General features: G+C 35.6%; 3 protein-coding genes, 1 long non-coding RNA gene and 1 other non-coding gene across 9 annotated transcripts; 2 read left to right on the top strand and 3 right to left on the bottom strand.

Annotated features, from left to right (window-relative positions):
- Positions 1-7,416: 7,416 nt before the first annotated feature.
- Positions 7,417-8,156, bottom strand: LOC131183126 (uncharacterized). Its single transcript, XR_009151271.1, has 2 exons — positions 8,009-8,156; positions 7,417-7,946 (listed from the first exon to the last, which is right to left on the bottom strand). It is a non-coding gene; the product is annotated as an uncharacterized LOC131183126 (long non-coding RNA).
- Positions 8,086-9,023, top strand: LOC110663894 (myb-related protein 308). 2 transcript variants are annotated; one of them, XM_021823371.2, is made up of 3 exons: positions 8,086-8,348; positions 8,433-8,527; positions 8,600-9,023. In XM_021823371.2, the coding sequence occupies exons 1-3, from the start codon at positions 8,086-8,088 to the stop codon at positions 8,836-8,838; spliced, it is 597 nt and encodes a 198-aa protein (XP_021679063.2). In that variant the 3' UTR covers positions 8,839-9,023. The 2 variants fall into 2 exon arrangements, with proteins under 2 accessions (XP_021679063.2, XP_021679062.2); XM_021823370.2 differs by having other exon boundaries at positions 8,433-8,998.
- On the bottom strand, positions 8,836-13,015 carry LOC110663895 (uncharacterized). Of its 3 annotated transcripts, none has more exons than XM_058153150.1 (4): positions 12,861-13,015; positions 11,563-11,676; positions 11,230-11,317; positions 8,836-8,909 (listed from the first exon to the last, which is right to left on the bottom strand). In XM_058153150.1, exons 1-4 carry the CDS (start codon positions 12,876-12,878, stop codon positions 8,851-8,853), a joined length of 279 nt encoding a protein of 92 aa, XP_058009133.1. In that variant the 5' UTR covers positions 12,879-13,015; the 3' UTR covers positions 8,836-8,850. The 3 variants fall into 3 exon arrangements, with proteins under 3 accessions (XP_058009133.1, XP_058009132.1, XP_021679064.2); XM_058153149.1 differs by lacking the exon at positions 8,836-8,909 and adding an exon at positions 9,562-9,773; XM_021823372.2 differs by lacking the exon at positions 8,836-8,909 and having other exon boundaries at positions 10,975-11,317; positions 12,861-13,013.
- On the top strand, positions 12,997-13,070 carry TRNAI-AAU (transfer RNA isoleucine (anticodon AAU)). The gene has a single exon. It is a non-coding gene; the product is annotated as a tRNA-Ile (tRNA).
- A 916-nt stretch (positions 13,071-13,986) lies between these two features.
- On the bottom strand, positions 13,987-22,573 carry LOC110663893 (histidine kinase 1). Of its 2 annotated transcripts, XM_058153148.1 has the most exons (14): positions 21,804-22,573; positions 21,344-21,600; positions 20,761-21,003; positions 19,858-20,655; positions 19,449-19,696; positions 18,703-18,862; positions 18,338-18,464; positions 18,159-18,248; positions 17,511-17,705; positions 17,341-17,410; positions 16,955-16,997; positions 16,542-16,682; positions 14,977-16,140; positions 13,987-14,697 (listed from the first exon to the last, which is right to left on the bottom strand). In XM_058153148.1, exons 2-14 carry the CDS (start codon positions 21,596-21,598, stop codon positions 14,482-14,484), a joined length of 3,750 nt encoding a protein of 1,249 aa, XP_058009131.1. In that variant the 5' UTR covers positions 21,599-21,600; positions 21,804-22,573; the 3' UTR covers positions 13,987-14,481. The 2 variants fall into 2 exon arrangements, with proteins under 2 accessions (XP_058009131.1, XP_021679060.2); XM_021823368.2 differs by lacking the exon at positions 21,804-22,573 and having other exon boundaries at positions 21,344-21,678.
- Positions 22,574-23,838: the final 1,265 nt, after the last annotated feature.

Genomic DNA, 23,838 nt, shown 5'->3' with positions numbered 1-23,838 from the left:
AATTTCATTTCTAAGATTGTCCACATCGGGTACACATATCTTGGAACCTTGCATAAGGGCGCCATCATTGGCAAATCCAAAATCACCACCTTCACCCTGTTGTACTCTTTCTATGATCTGCATCAATTGCTGATCTCTGTGCTGGGAAACTCTGACTCTGTCTCGCAAGTCTGGCCTCACTAAAAAATGGGCCAACAATACCTCATCATCTGAAAGATCTAAGATCAGACCTTGATCCATCAACTCTTTTACTTCCTGAATCAACGGTCTCTTCTCCGCTGATATGTGCGCCAAGCTGCCAGAAGATTTTCTGCTCAAAGCATCTGCTACTACATTGGCCTTCCCAGGGTGGTACTGGATGGTACAATCATAGTCCTTCAAAAGCTCTACCCATCTCCTCTGTCTCAAATTTAAATCTCTCTGTTGGAAGATGTACTTCAAACTCTTGTGGTCGGTGTATATCTCGCACACTTCACCATATAGGTAGTGTCTCCAGATCTTTAATGTAAAGACTATAGCCTCCATTTCCAAATCATAGGTGGGGTAGTTCTGCTCATGCCTCTTTAGCTGCCTTGAAGCATAAGCCACTACTTTTCCATTCTGCATCAAAACACACCCTCAGCCAACTCTAGAGGCATCACAGTACACGGTATACCCTTCACCACTCATCAGTCATGTCAACACAGGAGCGGTGGTTAGACACTCTTTAAGCTTCTGGAAACTCTCTTCACAATCATCTGTCCAAATGAATGGAACATTCTTCTGAGTTAACTTAGTTAGGGGAGCTGCTATCTTGGAAAAATCCTGCACAAAATGCCTATAGTAGCCAGCTAGGCCCAGAAAACTTCTCACCTCAGTGACTGTTGTAGGCCTAAGCCAATCAGCTACAGCCTCAATTTTCTTGGGATCCACTTGAATGCCTTCACTAAAAACCACGTGTCCTAAGAATGAGATGCTTTCTAGCCAAAATTCACATTTTAAAAATTTAGCATATAGTTGGTGCTCCCTCTAAGTATGCAACACCATTCTCAAATGCCACACGTGTTCTTCCTCGGTCTAAGAGTATACCAAAATATCATCTATGAATACGATGATAAAACGGTCCATGAATGGCCTGAACACCCTATTCATCAAGTCCATGAAGGTTGCTGGTGCATTAGTGAGTCTAAAAGACATCACCAAGAACTCATAATGACCATATCTTGTCTTGAATGCTATCTTGGACACATCCTCATTCCTGATTCTCAATTGATGGTAGCATGATCGTAGGTCTATCTTGGAAAAGAATCTAGCCCCTTGGAGCTGATAAAATAGATCATCGATCCAAGAAAGTGGATACTCGTTCTTCACAGTCACCTTATTCAGTTGTCTATAATCAATACACAACCTCAATGACCCATCTTTCTTTCTCACAAATAGAACAGGAGCACCCCAGGGTGAAGTGCTCGTACGTATGAAACCTTTATCCAAAAGCTCCTGTAGTTGCTCCTTTAACTCTTTCAATTTTGCTGGTGCCATCCTGTAAGGAGGCATTGATATGGGGTTTGTACCCCGCATAACATCAATGCAGAACTCTATTTCCCTTATGTTGACTTTTATCCAACTTACTCCTACTGATCTTGCTTCTTTATCTGACAATACAATTCAAGTTACCACAGCACGCTCAACAGTTACTACCTACTTTGGTCGCACACCTCACCTAATTTCTATTATACTGTCAGCAACCAAAAGGGTTCTTATGTCATTGCCCCATTATACTACCTTGGGGGTAGAAAACAAATAAGGTCTAATCCAGATCCTGTAACTCTAAGCTCTAGGCTCAGGCTCCTAACATTACATCAATTATGACCTGCTCTAAGTCCTGTACTTCTGGGTTCCATAACTTAACAATGTTCTTCCTAATGCCATCCTTTTCTACGCTCTTTATCCTTATTTTTTTTTTTGTTTATCTCGTTTACCCTTCCTAGAACCACATTCACCTCCTCGGTATTTTGGCTCTATTCTTCCTGATCTTATCCTAATTTGTTTTTCCAGTTTATTCTTTAGCCAACTCTTTTTATCTTACCCAAATCTGAACTTTCACTCTTCCATCCTTTAGCTCTATTTTCTTTTTGAACCTGATTGTCATATTAGAAACTTATACCTTTCCACTATTTCTACCACGTCATCTATACCTCAATGTTACTCAGAATTGATCCTCTAACTACACTAGCTAGACTTCTACTGGCATTCAGGCTATCTGCCCTACTGCATTTGAACCACACTCCATATATATATATATATATATACATATTCTATGATTTATCGATGATAACTTTGTCCTTTTTCCTTTACTTTATTTGGAGTATACTTTAGTCTTAAGCATTAAGAAGCTAAGGATAAACTTAGAGAATAGCAATCATACTTCTCCTGCGTGATCTCTATTCTTACCCTTTTGGACTACATACTACCCCCTACTACCTTAGGGAGGGGATCTATAGCAACTCTAATTTTTCATATCCATTTACTTAGCTAAAACTTAAAATACTAGGTATTGAAACCCGTCATTCAATTTAAAGGCTTACATACATCTTGATCTTACATCTTATAATTCCTACATGGAACTTGTACCCTCTCCAGAACACTTGAGCTAACAACTCTCTATCTCACGCTACAATCCCATCTGGGACACTACTCCATAAGTCATCATTATCAGTAATAACCTTCAATCCCTTCTAAAAAGATAGGACTATGCCCTAATTTACTGCAATAAAGGTATTACATTTACCACCTTGCCAAAACCATGTCAAATTAATGACTCTCTTATCATATCATAGCTCTGTAAATCATCAATTCATAGTTCCAACCTTCCCTAGGTAGTAGGGTTATACTTTACACCTTGCTGATACACACAAGGTATACTATTCTCACTAAGCTCTAAGCAAAATGTCTGTCGTACTGCAAAAACCATCCAAAATTCCATACCAAAGACTAGATGGTCTCATTCTATAGATGTCACCTTTACTTTGCAACTAATTCGCAACCTCTGGTCTGATGGCAACTCTTGATGTAACTCGAGCTCATGCTAGGGTAACCGAGTTACTGACTCTAGTTACCACCCAACTGTGACCTTTCGATATTCTAGCTCTAGATCCCTAACCAAGAGTTCCCAACTCCTCTGCAAATATAAAACTCTGTTCTGGCATAATTGTACCAAAATAGAGGCCATCCGCAAACACCCTCATTATGGAGGACCACGGGGATGCACGCAGCTCTACACAATAATCTCATGTTAGTACTGTAATTTACAGCTTACAGAGCAAACATCGAGAACATTGCGTCCTGACAAACTATGTCTCCTAATCTCTTATCTCTCTTGAATCTACTATTATCATAAACTTAATCTGACTGGGTCATCCACTGACAACTGCCAGCAGTGGTATCCTCACCCTTATCTAGTGCAATTCTACTATCAGAACTCACCTTTATGTACTCGTGCCTAGCACCAGATAGGCACAACACTTAGACCCATGCTGATAGAAATATAGTATTTCTTGGAGAACGTATTTCCATGGCATACCTCAACATGTCTGCTAACTCTATTTCACACTTCTATGTACTTCACAAAACTGAGGTGCTAAACTGAAGCACTCTTATATTAACCGAGGAATAACTCAAAATTTAGAAACGAAGAATTACAGAAAAAAGATGAAACAGAATCCTATACTCTGCATGTGACAATTCTAGGTGCACACTTTCCCATGAATCTAAAGCCTAAGCTCTGATATCACTTTTGTCATGACCCATCCTATGGGCCAGACCGACACTAGGACTTGAGCCAGCCTAAAGCTCCTGAGACCCATAGTAAGCTTAATTATTCTTCAATCCAACTCTAAGGCCCGTTTGGGCCCAATTTTAAGAATTCAACCGAACAGAGTCCGGCCATAAAATGGACCATTAAACGAGGAGTTTTTGACTCGCCCAACCTGTAAACACAATATATAATAAATTGGGGAGCTCAGCTCACCCTCCACACAATAAAAAAAGTCATAACGCAAATGGGAGCTCAGCTCTCTCATCTAATCCCATCATGCATACAGTTAATAATCTTATAGGTCCAACATAACTTTTATAATACAGGCCCAAAATAAAATAAGTGCTTTTAACACATATGGAGTCTAAAAATTTAACTCAATTATACAGAATACATTAATAACTATTAATGGACCTGCAAAGAAGAAGAGCAGGTTAGCCACAACAAATAATCCTCCTATAGCTTGGAAAAATAGATGAACAGAAGTGAGCGTTCGACTCAGAGAGTAAAATATCAATTTTAACTATAATCTCTATAGCTATCTAAAACTAATGCACCCTATGGAGTGAAATGCAATATCGTCAATATTTTCACACAAAACACATCAAAAAGGCAATTTGGGGCACTCACACACCCAACACTGTCAAACAATACATATATGGGAGCTGATCCCCTATACAGCCTTCTTAATCCAACCTCTGCCAGCGAGTGTCTCTCAAGCCAGACTTTCGCTTAATAAACCAAATACAGGGTCCCAGCAAGTGTCTCTCAAGCCGTGTCTACCCTGTAGGATCAGGTCCCAACGAGTGTCTCTCAAGCCGTGTCTACCCGTCCTGTCCATATCCAATACCATATCACATGCACGCCACGCACACACACTACTCCAAATTACCACAAACAACATCTATGGCACTTCAACAATTATGAATGCAATATAAAATGTGCCTAGTGTTTAACTATATAGATACATATTTATAAATGATGCATGGGCATGCTTGAACATATAATAATATCGAAATTACAATTAAAATTAATATTTTACTCACAGACTCAATCGAAGTCACTGTGGTGGCTGGGCGGAGGAGGAAGGCTATCCCGGCTCACCTGACAATTTTATTATAATTATTTAATACATTTTACTTAATACAAACTGAGAAAAGACCAAAGATGTCCTAAGTCATGCCGAAAATCAGGCAGAGTCTTCCCTATACCTAGGACCTACCCAACCTGCAAAAAGGCTTAAAACGCACTTCTATATCTACAAATCATATACCTACAACTCAATCACATCACACAGCCCCCCCTAGGCCCATCCAAACAGCCATCAATCACAATATGTAAAATTACAGTTTAGTCCTTATAATTGACCCTTTTGCAAAAACTAACCAAATAAGCTCTAAAAATTCTAAAACTATGCCCCGCGGTCCTTAGCAATATTACTAAACTAATGCAAAATGAATTATAATTTTCTAAGCTACCACAAATATTTTATGGATTTTTAAGTAAGGTTCGGGTTTACCTACGCCGATTCTGACCTCGGAAAAGCGCTCGGGACATCTGACAATGGTGGGGTAGCCAAAATCTCAACCCAATTCTAAGACTTTTTCGGTAGCTTGTCTGTCTAGCTCGAAATTTACAGACTTGGGCAACCGTTGAATTTCCGTGAATTGAAGGTACCTACACGAAGCCCACAACACAGGGGTTAGTGTATAATTTTTACGAAATTTTCTAAACTCATTTAGAGCTCGAAAAAACACTACAAAGTTTCGTAGGACCCACTGAAAAACGATGTCGAAAAATTTTGAAATTTATATTGCCGCGAAGCTCTTGACAAGTGGAGCGCTCCGGTACTCTCGGTTTTCTCGTGGGGTTCACGATTTGCGAGAAATCTAGTCCAAATTTTAAAATAGGCTAAAACTTCCCAGATAAAAATTGGGCAAACCGCTCGATAGATTTTGGTGTTCTTGGCGTCTATGGAAAGCTCTGGAAGAGTAGAAGAGTTTTGACATAAGACCCGGTCTGATCGGTGGCTAGATTGGCCGGATTTTGGCCTGAAAAGCGAAATGACGAGCGCGTGCAGGAGGGAACTTCGCGCGTCGTTTTCGACTGCCTAGAGGGCTGAGGTGGTGGCGGCGCGGCGAGGGGAGGTGAGAGGAGAGAGAAAATGGGAGAGAGAGAGGAGACGTCGGGAGCGCGCTAGAGGATGAAGAAGAAAAAGAAAAAGAAAAGACTGGTCCGATTCGACCAGTCCGATCCGATCCGGTTCGATTCGGCTAGTTCGATTTAAGATACAAAATTTTAAATTTTTACTCTGCCTTGGGATAAAAAATAAGGTCCAAAAATTTCGAAAAAATTCTAGAAAACTCAAAAAAATTCATAGAGTCTAAATATATTTTTAGTTTTGCCACATGGTCTTTAAATTAATTTTTAAAAATCATCAAAGTTTTATATTTTTGGAAAATCGAACCCAATTTCTAAAATTCAAAAAATTTTAAATAATTTTCTAAAATTTAAATAAAATAAAATATTAATATTTACCCACAAAAAAATAAATTTAAAAATTAGGGGTGTTACAAATCCGATTCTATTCACTCACATCATAGGCCGCAAAAAAGAAAGAAGAATTTGCTTATGGGAAGAACTGAGGCAAATTGATACTGTTATACATATAATAGATAGATTTTAATCGTTGATTATGATAAATCTTCATAAGATTTATCATAATTAATAGATATAATAAAATTAATATAATAATTGTATTCTAAAATTTCTCGTAGAAAAAAGATCAATTATTTGATACCAAAAAATGAGATAATACTACACCAGATACACAGATGGAGTAACTGTAACAGTTCCTCCATAATTAAAGAAACGATAACTATTGAATCAAACCCATTGAGACACTGATTTGAACATATTTTGATTTCTATCTAATCCTCTTAGTGGCCCATGTTTTGGACAATGGATAGCTTTAGATACAACAACAAATGATTTCTACCACATCTTTGCTCAACAACATGTTCATCTTTACCAATTACTATTTCTTTGTAAGTCTTTCATTGGGCTATGGTAGAATGACAATGGTGTTGCTGATGTGGTCACCATTGTTGGCTTTCAGGAATTTTTCTATGATCAGGTTCAAGAGGAAGTGGGGAATTTTTTATGATCAGGTGGACAAGTCATGTTAAATCATAAAATATAATGAAATTATGTTAATTACGAAAATCTCAACATATTGAGGCATAGGAGAGAAGCTAGCTAGGGAGGCTAGCGGTTTCAGGTTTTTCATGTTTTGTGTTTGATTAATGAGAATCTATGGGAAAATGGAAGGGAATTAAGGGGAATAGAGAAAGAAAATGATTTATATAATTAATTTTATTTATTAATTAAATATATAAAAATATATATAACCCTCCAAAAATGTAACCTTTTTTTTTTAGTATTGAAAGGGAAAAAAAAAACTGAAAACGCTATGCGACGAATTTTGAAGTTGATTTCAATCAAAAATTGAAATCTTATTTAATTTGTCTAACACATTATTAAACGAATTTAGCTATAATTTACTAATAATAACTTAATCATTTTAATTTGGATTTTAATTCAAGGGAAGAGAAATGGGATGCTTTCAAAATAGAATGTTAATTAAAATTAAAATAGATGATCAAACACTGGACTATTAGCCAGATAGGAATTTCAATTTGGTATAGAGTTTATATGAAATAGAAAACTCTCTTATCTCAAGTCTGCATTAGTTCATCAACAATTTCAATCATGAATGCCATTCAAATTTTAGCTTGACCATCCAGAAAACGAGATCCCTAAGAAAATGAAGTTGTTGTAGAACATTTTCAAAGGTCCTTTTCCACAGTAACTTGCTTCTCTAATTGTTTGACATTAACCTCCCTAGCATGAACAATGTTTGTAGCAGCTTATCTTAAACACTAGAAAGGACCAACTCTTTCATTTTTCTATCCACTTGTGGATTACTGGAAAGTGACTTGTTCGTGTTTGATCAATTTTCCAATATCATAGATCCTGACATCCATAAATATCTTCCAGCCACAACACGGAGACAGAGAGAGAGGAGAAGATGGCAGGCCAATAAAGTCACCAGGGGGACCCTCCAAGCCCTTTTTCTCCCACCAACCAAAATCTAGAAACAGTTAGTGCTTGGAATTATTATCCATACTCAGAAACAGCTATAAAACTCATTACCTCATGGACTCAGCTCAGCTCCACTTCTGCCAACTGCAACACCCGTCATCTAGCTCTCCAAGAAGCACCAAAGAGACATGGGCAGGTCCCCGTGCTGTGAGAAAGCTCACACCAACAAAGGTGCATGGACCAAAGAAGAAGATGAGCGTCTTGTTTCCTACATACAAGCTCATGGTGAAGGTTGCTGGAGAACCCTACCTAAAGCTGCTGGCCTCCTTCGTTGTGGAAAAAGTTGTCGTCTTCGATGGATTAACTACCTACGCCCTGATCTCAAGCGTGGAAATTTTACTGTTGAAGAAGATGAACTCATTATTGAACTGCACAGCCTCCTTGGTAACAAGTAAGGTCCAAAACTCGAATTTTTATGTTCTTATGCTAGTTTTAGAGGAAATATTAATAAGGCTTTCTGTCTGCATGTGTTAAGGTGGTCTCTTATAGCAGGTAGGTTACCAGGTAGAACTGATAATGAGATAAAGAACTACTGGAATACACATATGAGAAGAAAGCTTTTAAGCAGAGGTATTGATCCTTCGACTCATAGACCAACCAATGATCTAGCTGTTGACAGCATGAGCACTTCCTTTGGTGCAGTTTCGAAAGAAGAGAAGATTGCTGGTGTGCCCACATGCAAACACCAGGAAAACCCATATGAAGGGAAGTGCCAAGAACTGAATCTTGACCTTAAAATATGCCCCCCCTTTCAACACCAATCTGAACCATTGAAGAGCAGAGGTAGGGAAGATCTCTGTTTCTACTGCAGCCTGGGATTGCAAAACAGCAAGGGATGCAGTTGCAGTGGAGGTGACAGTGGTTTTGCTAGACATGAATAATGGTGTTTTGGGTTACAGACTTCCTAGGAGGTGGAGGTGAGACTTACAGTAGTGGGCTTCATTAATGGTTCCTGTTTACAAGGGAGTATGTAAGGGATGTTATATTATGTTTGAAAAAATTTCGTTCACAATGAAAGTACTAATGGCTATGAACTATTAATTTGCACAGCTAAAAATTTGAGGAACATTTGTCTAAACATTGAATACAATTAATTGGATCAATACCCTCCTAAGTTATAACAAACATGATCGATTATGTTTGCACAATTCCAACCATTAAATTCAAAAACAATGGTAGGGGTTTCAGTCTCCAACATATAATAGCACATTTTCAGAAAAAAAGAAATAATAAAATCTCAAACCATTAATTTTAAATTTTCTACTAAACAAGAGAATTCGAATCCCAATTCATTTCCCTCCTTCACCATCATTGTCATTATATAGATAGAGTGTGATGGTTTTTCTTCCTACTTTTTGTTTCATTTTTTATTAATTAAAAATTACTTATGCACACCACCATCCAATGAAAATTTTCACTTCCATTGCAGATTGATAAGTTCACGCATGCACATGAGGATACTAAATCATTTTCCTTGACCTTTCACTTTGAGAGTTGTAGAAAAGCTGTGAGAGGGGGATGAAGAAGTAGATGGAGGAAGGTAATCTATCTTAGTCACGCATAAATGGAGAGAGAGAGAGAGAGAGAGAGAGAGAGAGAGTTGATAGCTCAACATCTTACATAATTTCTACCAACCAAACAATAATTATTACAACCAACACTACATGTGAACAAAATTAGATTCTGTGACATTTTTCGCCATGCTCCCTCTTTCTCTCTACCCCTCATTATTATCTTTTTCCCTAAAATGATAAGTTGATAGCAATATAGCCTAATTCTCTGTTACTTGAATTTAGCTCCATTGGTCCTTGCACGTCTACGAGCATTTAAAAACGAAGAATTTATTAGTTAAAGTTTGGCACTTATGTATACTACCGTACAAAAGAATTAATACTAGTGTTAAATCAAGTAATTATAGTTCATAATCATGCTGAACTATCTCAGGGTCCAAAGGGAAATCAAACATAATTTCAGACCAAGACTGCATGAGAAATAGAAAATAATAACAGTAAATATGCTCGTGTACACCATGTTTGCAGTCAGTGAAGCCTCAGATACTAACAGAGGTGACACTAACCACTAAGACTGTCCTGATCCACGAAACTCTATCTTCATGGGATCGTGTGTACATGCAAGTTTTTGCTTTACATACAGTTTTTCTTATTTAAGAAGGAAAGTGTTTGCTTATCAATAGACTATGATGACGCTAAAACATATCTAAACCACCTCCTTCCTCCTTCTAAATCGTGTCTCACCTCACTGAACGAGACTATGAGGAAAAGACTGCTTACGTATTCACTGATTATATGAAGACTTCTAACAGAGTTATTTTTAGAACCAGTGCTATGCTCTGTTGACTTTGAATGGTTTAGGTCCTTTAAAATTAAGGGCAACATCAGGTAAGTAAAAAGATGAAAAAAATTGTCAGCTAACATGTGAAGGCAGCTTACGTCGCTATCAAAATTGCAAGTTGATTGGATTAAATCATGGCTGTCATAAGTTACTTTTGGAAGAAGTAAGACATAGAAAGACCATGCAAAATTCACAAGCCAATAAATTCAGCGTTCCCACCTCCAAACAAAGCAGTCATTAGTATATAATATATTACTGTTTATTTTAGAAAAATTCACCCTCCTCTCTCTCTCTCTCTCTCTCTCTCTCTCTCTCTCTCTCTCTCTCTCTCTCTCACACACACACACACACACACACACACACACACACACACACAAGTGTAATAGTTATGGCAAAACCCCTCTTATTGTGATTTCTGTCCTAGAAATAATTTACTCAGAATGCTATCTTTGTTGCTTATACCAACAAATGGACAAGAGATATCTTGATTAAACCAAGAACAACCGAGTTCAGAAAGATTAGGTTGTGCCAACAAGTCCATAATCAACTAGGCTGGCCTTTCAACTCTAGGAAGACCAAATAGAACAAGTGCTTGTTTAAAGCAAAAAATTTGTCAACATTACCATCATTATACAAAAAGGGAACTACCAATTTGAAACTAAAAATAAGATGCAACTGTACAGACATCCCTGCATTATATTGCTTAAAACTCAAAAGGATAGGCAAATTTTTGGCATGTCGTACTAAAAATATCTTCCCATGACAGCACAAGGAAATTATAAATCCAAAGGTCAGTGATAGAAAGAAAACAATGACTAGTCTGAGCAGTATGCCAGTGACTCTTGAATGTAAAATTCTCCATTACTCTAGCTCAATCTACAATGCACGAAAACTCTCTGCTTTATCAAGTCTGGCTGTACCTGAGCTTGATGATTCACCCATTGCATCAGGTGAAGCAGCTGTCTGGGGCAATTCTCTCTTCAGAGAAGTTGGCAGTCCTGACATCTCCTGAAATATAGGAAAAGAACAAATCCATTAGAATGTTTAAATTTGGGTCATGTCCTTTTGAACTTCACCATTTAGATTCATTCTCCACAAGGAGTAAGTATTTAGACTGCTCATATCATTTCTGTATGTGGGTAAATGAAAACTCATATATTCACTATATCAAATTATTTAAGAAATATACACAGCTAAAAGAACTACAGTTGCTATTCCTGCTAATGGGAAATTAAATAAGACACTCAGATCACCTTCATTAAATGCAACCTCAAGTCGCAAGGTCGAACTTGATTACCAATACATGTCATCACAAGTTTTGAATATTGAAACAATACATCTGCAGCAGCTTGTTTTTTCTCTTCAATCTGTAAACACATTATGCCCATATCTGTGAGGATGAGAATAAAGAAAGCCAAAAGTGGGAAAGCACTCACACTACAGATGAAAAAGTTAGTAAGATGCAGTACTGAATTAAGAAGTATAAACTCCTCACTCTCTCTCTAGAATCCACCATGTCACATAAATTTTGCAGAACTTGATAAGGTGCAAAATTATCAAAGTCAATCAAATTTTAGCAGCATTTACATGAGTAAGGACTAATGAAATTCAAGTAGTACATAAATGAACACCCTCATATCTCAATTGAATTAGCATAAAGCAATTCAATTCAGTAGTAATCCCATTTATATTGTTGTACTGTGCATTCAAATGCTAATATCCTGCTGCCACAAAAGCTTATTTTCCCCAATTTTTGGAACCCATAGTGAAGACGGTGGTAAGCCAGCATTCACAAAGGAGCAACTGCCACCATTTAAACAACAGGCACCCACTGCTGAAGAAGCAATATGCGGCTGATCGTATGACAATCTAGAAGGTACTTGCAAGAAATAGTATGCTGACGAAGAAAATTTGTAGCTATGCAATAGTATTTCTTTCTCCCCCAAAGAGGAAGCAAGCAGTAAAGAGAAAATCAACACAACAAAAAAATGGAAGCACATTTTTATCCATATGATTCTCATCATGAACATCCCATATGAGGATTTCTTAGATATAAGGTATAATGGATAAAAACTTGCTGGACATTGGTGATATTGTTTTCAAAAATGGATGGGAGATTCATTGGAACATCCATAAAACCCAGTATTGCTCTTAGGTAAAGAAAGGAAAACTAAATATCAGAACAAGGTTAGTCCACAGTTTCAGACTAACAATTGCATTATCGAAAGCCTAGCTGAAATTTACAACCTTGTAAGGTGTTGAAGATATATAATTACTATTTCCACTATGAATAATACCAAAAATTGATTTAAAATTTTCCATCATAAAAAATTGTTAATTATTTGACGATGCCCTATAGAGCAAACAAATTGCAACTTAGTATCGTTCAATTCGTATAAAATGGAAAATAAAAAGAAAATTCTAAAACATGGATTGATATCCTTGTAGATTGAATTTTAGGAAAGAAACTAAACCAAATGAAATCGAAAAGAGATGAATTTGAAAATAAATAAAAGAGAGAAATTGAAAGCCAAAGAAGTTGCAATTCTACCTTGTAGTCTTCTTTCATGGCCGGAAATCGTTGAGGATTTGATTTGCTGAACCATTCTCATCCATTGTTGCTCTGATTCAGTAATTGCCATCGAATTTATTATTAAAATAGATAATGATTAGACAAGTTATCAAGTGGCCTATTAGCTCAGTTGGTTAGAGCGTCGTGCTAATAACGCGAAGGTCGCAGGTTCGAGACCTGCATGGGCCAATTTTTTTTTTTTTATAAATTTTTTACGTTAAAAAAAACTTTAAAATATTTATTGGTGAAAAAATATATTAATAAAAATAGATAGTAATTTATAATTTCATACAGTTGCCTCCTATGAAAAAAAAAAAAAAGAAATTTATAATAAGTAATCAAAATTTTCTTTGTTTTCGTAAAAATAAAGATTTGCATTCTAAATAAATATTATTCCTTATTTAGAATTTTTTTAAAATAATAAAAAAAGGTAAAATAAACATAAATGCATTTTCTTTTCCCATAACCCTCCAGAATAAAAGTCGGCCTATCTGATCTCAGCTTCAACCCTTTCTTAACAGTTGTGGCAACAGCATTTCCATTTTTGTTTCATACATCTTGTTTTATTCTTAGCTTTATAGTTTTTTAATTATCTTTAAATTGAAATAATGTATAGAAACCAAATAAGTCTGAAAGCATATTAAATTATTTTTGAACATTATATTTTATGGGAAATATAAATATTAATGTAATTTTATTCTTCTTTAACAGAGTTTTATAAAAAAGGAAAGAGTTATTATTCATTGTATGATGCACTTATCACGTTCTCTACATAACCTGCATGAATTAAAAGAAACTTTTGAAAAGATCATAGAAAGAATTTGTTCTTCCTCTGTGAAAAATTCTTTTAATAATTTCAAACCTAATCTTTTCAAGAAAGCACATACAATACTTTTATTTTGTTGTATATATAAAAAAAATTATAAGATAATGACATTAATGGTGTTTGAACTTTTTTAATTTTACTATTTTGATGTTTTAATTTTTCTTTTTTATTTTACAATAAGTGTCTAAAATGAAAATTAAAATATTGTTTAGATATGGAGTTCTTGATTGAACGACCCATATGTCCAAGTTTTTCGAAAGATTTACAATAAGAAAGATATCAGAAAAACAAATTAAGCTCCATAAAGCTGTTGATCATCATTAATTTGACCCTATGAATCTTACAGACCTTAAACTATATTGGGGATTCTATCTGCAGATGCGCACTGCCTTTTTTGGTTATAAAGGCAGCCCTCCAAGCACTTCTGCTAAACTATAAATTAATCAGCTTCATCTTGTGCTTCTAACATACATCACATTGTTTTTCTACATTGGCTGCACTTTTCATGTCAAATGAGTTTCAAGAATCGAAGCAAGCAGCCTTATTGTGATCTGTTCCACAAATTAAATATGCGAGCACTAGAAAAACCAAGCAAGCAAATGAACTTTAAGTGAAAAATCCCTCTATCTGTGACGGGACATGGAAAATTGGATGATACTTCTACACGTACAAGATGCATGCTATATTATATTTTGAGTGAAATCATCCAACTTTAAACCCAAAAACCACTTGAGACAGTATTTTGTTAGCTTTTGCAACAAGTGACGAGAAAAGTTAGGTTGCTTGTTTAGTGAGTGATAGAATGGTGGATACCATCAGCTTGTAGTCAATTGGCTTTGTTAGATAAGCATCCATGCCAACTTCCAAGCACTTGGTTTCATCGGATGACATTGCATGGGCTGTCAATGCAACAATGGGAATGTGCAATCCTGTTCCTGCTTCTGATTGTCTAATCGCTTTCGTTGCTTCATAGCCATCCATTTTCGGCATCTGGTTTTTCATTTAGACAATAAATTAGAACCCTCAAACTCCAAATATAATATACAAAATCTTGAGTAGTAAATTGAATTGATATGTTAATGATTAAACAGAACATATTAAGGCACTTTTATAAGTTTATGGTAAGCATTTGTACCAAATTGCTTCAGATGTAGCTCTGAAGAGCTAGAACTAGAAGCATCATTCCAAAATGCTAACTTATATTGGTTTAAGATTTATATCATATCCAAGACAGTATTGATTAAATGTGCATTACATCTGATTTCTCACCTGACAATCCATTAGGATCAAGTCAAATGGAAGGGAATCCTGAATTTCAGTTTGTGAACCTTTATTTCCATCTTGCACAAGAGATTCTCTTTTATCCTCTTTTGCACTAAGCAGGCAATTTAGTGCGTCCACTGCTTGCAGTCCATCTCCAACAGCCATAACTTTAGCTCCCATTTTTTCTAACATGATAGTTGCAACTCTTTGCAGAACTGGAGTATCTTCTGCTAGAAGGATCCTAAGGCCTTCTAGAGCTTTCTGTTCGGTCACAGCTTTGCTTGAGTATGAATTAGCTTTTCCTTTAGGACAACTACTTTCTGAATGTTGATCCCAGTGTTTTGAACTTTCACTTTCAGAGACTGTTGAAAAAGGTGCTTGTTTGTTGTTCATCAACGTAGCTGTTTCCTCTGTGGTGTCAGGCAAGTTGGGCTTCATTTTACACACATCCTCCCTACTCAAATTATTTTCTTCTAAATGCACATCAGTCAATTCAACTAAGCTCTCCTTAAATGTCTGATATGTAACCATCCCTCTTTCTTTTTGCTTCTCTCCATGAAGAAATGCATTTAGAGCATTAGAATTACCCATTTCAGCCATATCAGAATCTTCAGAACTGGCATTCTCAAACTGAGTGGAATCGATCTCAAGATATTCATGCATATCATCATCTTTTGTTGTAGCTCTCACAGCATTCAAACTATTCTTTTGTTGTTCCTTTATGACAGTTTCCAAAATCTGAATCATTTTTGTCTTGTATAGAGGTTTATTTACCATTAATACATGCCCCTTCCTTCGAAGCTCCATTTTTATTGCATTAGGCGTATCATGATTTAGCATCCAGGCAAATGTGGCTTTCCCAGAGAACTTATCAAGGAAGTTAAGTTGTTCCTTCCATATATCTGTGCTCAAGTCAAGCAACCCTATATCTACAACTATGACAAATACAGGGTCCCGAACGTCTTGTATATCAAGAACTTCGGCTTTTAATGGTTCATTCAGAGAACACTGTGCCTCAAAGCCATTATTGTGTTTTCTTCTATAAAAGAGCTCCCGAAGAACTTGTGTCAGCTCATTCCACTCAGATACTCCTAAAGAGGGCAGTCCAATTTTACGCAACCACTGGGACATAATAGCTCTGCCCATGGAACCATATAGTGCCAGCAGAACCTGCATTAACAATCACAAAATGTGAATGCATGCATTTGACATTTGCTTTGATGAGTGGAATAGACAAGCACCTTTGGCTATGTATAGATTTTGTATTTAGATCAAAAAATTGCAAAGGTTTGATTTTGTGTTGTGCATGTCTCAGGCATGCATTCACTAAGTCTGCATTTTTTCCCCATAGGATTGATGGTGGACAAACTGAAACTAAAATCTGCTCTTTCTTGAAGCAAACTCAGTCAAATTTTTACACTATGGTTGGATGTTCTTCTCAGTTCCTTTCATGATATGTACAGTTATTGATATTTCTACCATCAGACTTGATATTATTGTGAAGAAAGAGTACTAAAGATATTTGCGATGAGAGATCACAATTTATTTCAAAAGTGTATAATCTTACTCACCACAACATTATGACTCACTAAATCAATTTGGCAATGCTGTTCCACACCATCTACAGTTTTACTAAGAAGCAAGTAAAGCCGCATTAGAGTTCCCGGTCCATTCTTCTTTACAACTTTTATTTCTCCACCCATCTTGTGAACCTGACATCAGGAGTTCAGGACACAGTTGGAAAATGGAAAAGATGATCAAAGCAGAACAAAAGATAAGAAGACAACATTCTTTTAACAAATTTAGAATGAGGTTTAAAACTAATTAAGATATTAATATCAAAAAGTTTTAGGTGTGCACGTGATAGTTCTAAAGGTCATAGAATCACACATTTAAGAAATCAATGGACGCGTTAATGATTAAGGTGTGTCTAATTTTCTGTGTAATGCAGCAGAATCTTACATATTTAGGGAGTTTTACTCACCAAGGTTCGAACAATGCAGAGTCCAAGACCAGTGCCACCATGCCTAAAATAGAGAAATGCTGAAAGTAGATTAGAATCTCTAGGAATTTCAATTCTTGATTTTATGGATTGCTTAAACTTTTTCTTTTGTTCTCATTATATGTTTAGTTTGAGGTTCAACTAGAACTTTTGTGCAATAAAGACGTGCATCAGCTAAAATTCAAGAACTTATAAGCTGATTTTATGGATTGCTTAAACTTTTTCTTTTGTTCTCATTATATGTTTAGTTTGGCAGTTCAACTACGAAATTTATGCAATAAAGACCCATGTGCATTAGTTAAAATTCAGGAACTTAAACCAGTTGTCAGCAGTTTGATTCTTTTCAATTTTATGTTTTTGCTACTTACAATCTAGTTGTTGAGGGATCAGCTTGCTCAAAGCTTTCAAATACTGATTCCCATTTGCTTGGGTCAATTCCTGCAGAATATGAGAAAAAAATATAATATTACTTCTCCAAAATAGAAAGTCTACTTTCAAAATGTGTACAGAGACTTCTCTAAAATTTCAATGTTTATACCACAGCCTGTGTCATCAACTTCAAAACAAAGAATCACTTTGTTTTCTTTCTTGGAGGCCTTCTTCATGTGGTTCCCTTTATGCCTCAATTTTGTCTTAATTGCACACCGTGCTTTCTTCTGATCAACAGGAAACTTTGTGGTCTGACTGAAAGTACTTGAGTTTTCACACCAACCACGAAGAATAATGTGACCCGCTGCAAGTCATTTGAAACAGTTATGCTAGAAAAACCAAAAACATAAATACACAAGATGCTTAATTCCTTCAATTTTTATTTGACAAAATTTGGAACTAAGTTATTTGTCAATCATGGACTTGTTTGGTTGAAAATTCATTGATTGATTACTAATAACATTTGGTAGTATTGATGCTAATCATAGGCTCTGAAATCAGTTTCAGCCACCTACTTCATTCTTCTAAATGAAATCCACCTGAAGAGATAAAAACTCATTATTTTCTTCAACCTCAAGTTTGTCTAAAACCAACAAATGGTCTGATTATTCAGGTGGATGAAATGTGAGGTCATTTAAATTTTTAGCTTTCCTTTTCTGCCAAAAAAATGGATGACCATGTCTTTTGTTCCCTTGTATCTTTCTGGTTATATCTGTTCAGATCTAGCAAAGTTTGCAATACAAAATTTTGCTCTTACACGTTGTAAACTTGATAGAATTGCTAATGAGATTTGCAAATATTTGCACAACTCTGGCAGAGTCTCCTCGAACTAATTTCGGCATATCATCTGTAGAATAAAAATATTGGTAGAAATTAATATCAGAAACAGAAAGAAGAGGCTAATAATATATCCATTAATATTTAAATTGGTTCTACCACAAAGATCTAAAACAGCCTCCACATTGTGGTTAATGCGCTGCACAGAGAACATATCGATGAGTCCTTCAAGTTCTCGTCTTAGGTCAAACTCAGTATCTTCCAACACTAGCTTTCCAGATTCAACCTGCAAAATTTTTTTTCAAGTATACAATTATATATTTTTTTATGAGAACTGCAGTATTTCAATTAAAGCTAAATGATTTAAGAACTGGTTGCTACTCATGATCTCATAGTTGCATTAAAATGAAACAAATGAATACTGATGTGAACCTCCTTAGAAAATGTCAGTTGTTAAGTTTGGTTTCTCAAAATTCTAATGCAACTGTAGGTGGTTTAAGACCTGGCTTCTGCCAATACCTCACCTTGCTCAAATCTAATATGTTGTTAAGAAGCCGAAGTAGAGCAGTGGAGCATTTTCTAATCTGAGTAACGGTTGCATATTGTTCATTTGTCAGACAATCATCAGAGATAAGAATATCCAGCAACCCAATCACTGCAGCCATAGGAGTCCTCAATTCATGACTGTAATACAAAACATGAATAAATATTTATTTTCCATTGTGGCTTTGGAAAAGTAATTAAATGAAACCATCATACATGTTGATTTTACTTCAAAACAGGCTCAAATTCATTTGTTATCAACAAAATTTATTCACTGCCAGTAATCCAAGAATGATCAACATAGGCAACAGTTCTTTCCAGGAAATCACAGATAAATGAAGTCTCTACACTGCATATTATATCTCTGAAGAAGTCTATGGAGCATAGATATGAGTTGGATGCCTAAAACTATATGTTATGCATTTACTGCCATTCTACTAAAGTCTTACTGTAACTTTATGCCTCATCATTTTTGAATCAGTCTAGTGAAATGTCATATGTTACTCTGCTTTAGTCAATTCTTAATTTCTTATATCTCAACAACTACTTCATTTATTCTAAAGGAAGGGAGTCCAGGGACATATTCAACCAAGCGGCATCTGGCTCCAAAAATACCTAATTTCTGAGATATTTTGTGCTATTTACAGTTTTAAAACACTTGCATTGAATATTTAAGCTCAGAAAATATGCCTGGTGCTAGCACTTGGTAGATTTTGAAGCTGCTTACCTCATGTTTGCTAGAAATTGGCTTTTGTAATTATTTGATGCCTCTGCCCTTCTTCTTGCATCAAGATGGCTTATCAGCTCTGCTCTTAGTTTCATTTCCTTTGATACTCCATTTGTAAGAATTAATATGCACACACATCCAATGACTAGTATGCATACAGATGCAGAAATCAGTATAACCAATGTTTTGAAGGCTCTCTCTTCTACCTTTCCCATTATATCTCTTCTTGGAATGATGATAACCCCTACCTGCACAAAGAGTACTCTTGCTAAATGCTCCAAAATATGGAAGCGTAACTTAATTAGTAAGAACCATAAGTGAGAATATTTTCAGTCTGCATTTTATACTGTAAGGGTTAACAAGGAAGTAGATATGTATATGCTTCCATAATAATGCATGTAATGCTTACTATAGGCAGTCTCTTTAGATTTAGGAAAAATGAATCAATGTAATGTTGCTGGTGGCCAAGCTTTGCATCCTCTACATGAACAATGTGCCTAGGAGGAAACTTGTTTCCATAGACTCTCTCTAACCACTGAGCTCCCATTTGTATTATTTTATCCTCAGAATCAACTGCCATCACAAGCTTGGGTCCTGTCGTTGAATTTCTTAAGAGAGGAGCATTTGTGGAAGTAGCTAGTAAATAACCCTCTTGAGAGGTCAAATATATGTGTCCCCTATGGACTTCAACAAGTTCTCTCATCAGCTGGCCTACGCTGTAGAGTGCAGTAGTAACCCCTACAACAGCCACTATGCTCTCATTGGAAGCATCCCTTACAGGCAATGCTGCTGAAAGCAACGGTGAATCTGTATACTTGCTTACTGCCACATGCCAGGAAGCTACACCATCTGGTACTTGTGAAAAGCCTGCAATATTGATAAGATCATCCGGTGGAATTTGGCTTGCTTTTCCTTTCTTTTCACCAGTTAGGGGATCTAGTGGTTCACGGTACCAGATTGCTGAAAGGTTACCATGAATGGATTGATCATTCCACTCTTGATGTGAGGACAACTTATTGACATCATAAGGCTCATTGGCATTGATTGAATAATTTACAAGATTGGAGTAGATATAAAACGTATTGTTACTCCTATGATCTCTATGGAAAGCCTGAACAAAGCCATTTCTGTAAGTTACAGTTATGGCATTGAGAGCTTTGCGACTCGCGAACAGCGCCCAGGTCACATCCCTCATTACTTGATACAGCTGAAAAAAAAATTATAAACAATTACAATGCTGCTAAAAAATCTCAAGCATTAGCTTTATTCTTAGAAATGCTATTGTAGGTACCAAATAAACATAATAACAAACCTCAACTTGTTCTGCTTGACTAGCTGGCTTGCTATACTTTCTGATTACATACTCTGACAGCTTAACCTGGGCTGTAGTTATCTCAGCAGTAGAATTCAAAATGTTCCACATTCGTAATATGGGGCGTTGTAGAAGTTCATAACGAAGGCCATAAGCTAAGGTGTCTAGTGACTTTTTTGTATAACTCCTTGTGAAATGCCAAGTTAGAATGGTTAGCAGCCCAATCAAAATGGCTAACATGACCTGCACAAAGCCATTAAGTATTGTATTCATTAACCATAATTGCAGTTTCTGGGTACAAACTCAATTTTTTCTCGCTCAATAAATTGCAATTTCTCACTATAAGCACATAAAATAAAAAGAAATTGCATATGAAGGTAACAAGATTAAAATTTGAATTGGTGGAAAAGGGCCTTATCTATCAAGTTGGCATTGGTAATAAATTTCGTTTGTCTCTATAGCTATCTGTCACATGACACTGATAAATTTACTCATTTAAATTGATTGAATTTCATAATTGCGTAACAGAATTTCTATCCAATACAACAGTGCAAAAAGAAGGAGAGAAAAAGAGTGAACTAACCATGATAGCTAGGCGAACTACGAAAACACTGTAGTATGATGAGAGACAATGAGTGCTTGCATACTGGAACTCATCTTTTTCGACATCTCTATGGAAAATTCTTCTACCTCGAGAAGTTGTGTTCCTTCTCCAAGAAGTGACAAAACCCAAAATTTTATCAAACACCTTTCTCAAAAGAGAATAAGCCGTTGGTGCCTTTGTAGTTGGCGAACCTTCAGGACTTGTAGTATAGCTTCTCTCTGCTTTCTCTGCCATTTCTGAAACCATACACAGAATATCATTTAGCAAGAATTTATGCTGCTTTTTTTTATGTATGCGAGTCAATCAAAGAAAGATGCTGGGTCAGTGTGTGATCTTAAGTGGGGTGTGTATTAATATGCTGATTGATGTGTCATTCCCCACTTTTCAAGTCAAGGCACAAGATCCTGTTCCAAAGTGGGGACCTTGCCAAATCTCTTACCCTGTATTCATTTCCCTTGGCTAAATTCAGCAATGTTAAAAGATTGGGCAAAAAATGTTGGAAATTCAGCAGTGCCAAGGCCACTTTTTATTGTCCTGAAAATTCTCTGGACAAGAGTATTGCTGTTTGTGTTTGGGAGCGACTCCTTGGAAATATAGTGAGGTGGGTCAGGTTGGACCCACACCTATTGTGTTTTTTTAAGCAGTCCCATCTACGAAGTGAGAACCAAACAACTTTATCCTATTTTGAGGCGGGAAAATTCCTAAATTTAAAAGGGGAATGTTGAACAGTTACAACTGCTAAAACCCAAGACTTGAATCCATTCGAAAGACTGTTTTCAATCTCGATTTTAGATTTTTATCAACAACCTTTAAATTTCTGACAGTTTTGAATGAGCTACAGATGGTTTTGCTGGTTGCTGCCTTGAGTAGGTTAAGATACAGTCTTGCAGATTCATGGCTTGACTTTGTCCAAATTGCCCCAAATTAGTGTTAAAATATCAGACTCGTAAAAGCTTTTGACAGAGCAAGAGAGGATCCTCGTACTCACCATCAAATATTTTTTAAGGATTCTGGAATCGAGTGCTCAGTGGATTAGAGTGGCGTGGGACTGACCACTTTCAAGAAGGTGACAGAGATCGAATTGCAAGAAAAGAAAAAGGAAAATGAAGCAACAGAGAAATAGAGTAGCTTTCAACTAGAAATTTCAAGATTCTAAAGGGTCTTTCTCGTTTGTTAGATTATGGAAACCTAAAAGTGGGTCATTGGTTCAGCTTTTACCGCATTTGATAACCGATGGAAACCTAATAAGTGAATCTAAGTTAATTAATGGGCGACAAAATATCCACTCCCTTGTTTATACAGCCCTAATTTTGAAGTTGTTTGTCACTTGTTTGATTTTATTTTTTATTTTAATTATATATATATATATATATATTAATTTATTAATTATAAAATTTATGTTTATTTAAATAATTTTTTATATTAATAAATTATTTAAAATTATAATAAATAATAAATAAATATAAAAATTTTATAAATATAATAATTATTATGTTTACTTTTATATGTATTTAAAAAATAATTATATTTTAATATGTTTTATAATAAATTAATAATTATATATTTTTTTTAATAATAAAATAAATAATATAGTATATATTTTTATTAGCCATTTTATAAGTAATCATAACAGTTAAATATGATTTTATTAAACACTTAAAATATATCAAGTATCAATTACAATCAGCCATTAATTATTAACAACAGTTATCAATTATCAGTTAACAATTAAACCAAACAGATACTTAATCGATTGAGTGAAAATTATGTAAATTTGTATCCGTAGCTAGACCTTGTATTAGAAGTCTTAGATGTTAACCTGATTAAGTAATAATTTTAATTTTACATAAACTCTAATGACGGATGCGTATCCTACAATATTTAAATTTTATTCCAATTATACTTCTATTATAACATAAGTTTAATCAATATCTATATAAAGAGACAGTCAGATATTTTAATTTTTTTTATTCTATTCACTCTCTTATATTTGATTTAAGTATTGAATAAGTTGTAAATATCTACCATAATAATAATAACAAGAAGAAGAAGTTCGTGGGGATGAAAAGATCAAGAGCAAGTGACATGAAAAATTGGTGGCAATATTATCTTTGAACCAAGTGCGAGCTGACAATATAATTCATTGTTGATAAGGCAAAATGAGGAGTGTTTATGGTTAACTAAAACACAAAGCATGGGTGTGAAATACGTGCGGCTTTAGTTTGTTTGCTTCATCCTCTAGAACTCGCTATTGTGACTCCAGTTCACCAATCCATCATCTTGTTTCAAAGGCCACCACTTCAGCAGAGGTGATGAGGTCATAGTTTACCACTAAATCAACATTACTTAATGGCCAAAAGATCTCCACTCTATTCTTCATCCCTATTGTCCTGCCAAAATGAGAACACAATAACAAAGCATACCGTCAGATACTGGCTATGTAATCAGCTAGTGGCATTTTCATTAGCTTCCCA

The sequence above is a fragment of the Hevea brasiliensis genome, chromosome 9, assembly GCF_030052815.1.
Source record: "Hevea brasiliensis isolate MT/VB/25A 57/8 chromosome 9, ASM3005281v1, whole genome shotgun sequence".
Taxonomy (NCBI): Eukaryota; Viridiplantae; Streptophyta; class Magnoliopsida; order Malpighiales; family Euphorbiaceae; genus Hevea; species Hevea brasiliensis.
This window is presented reverse-complemented; position numbering and strand designations above follow the sequence as displayed.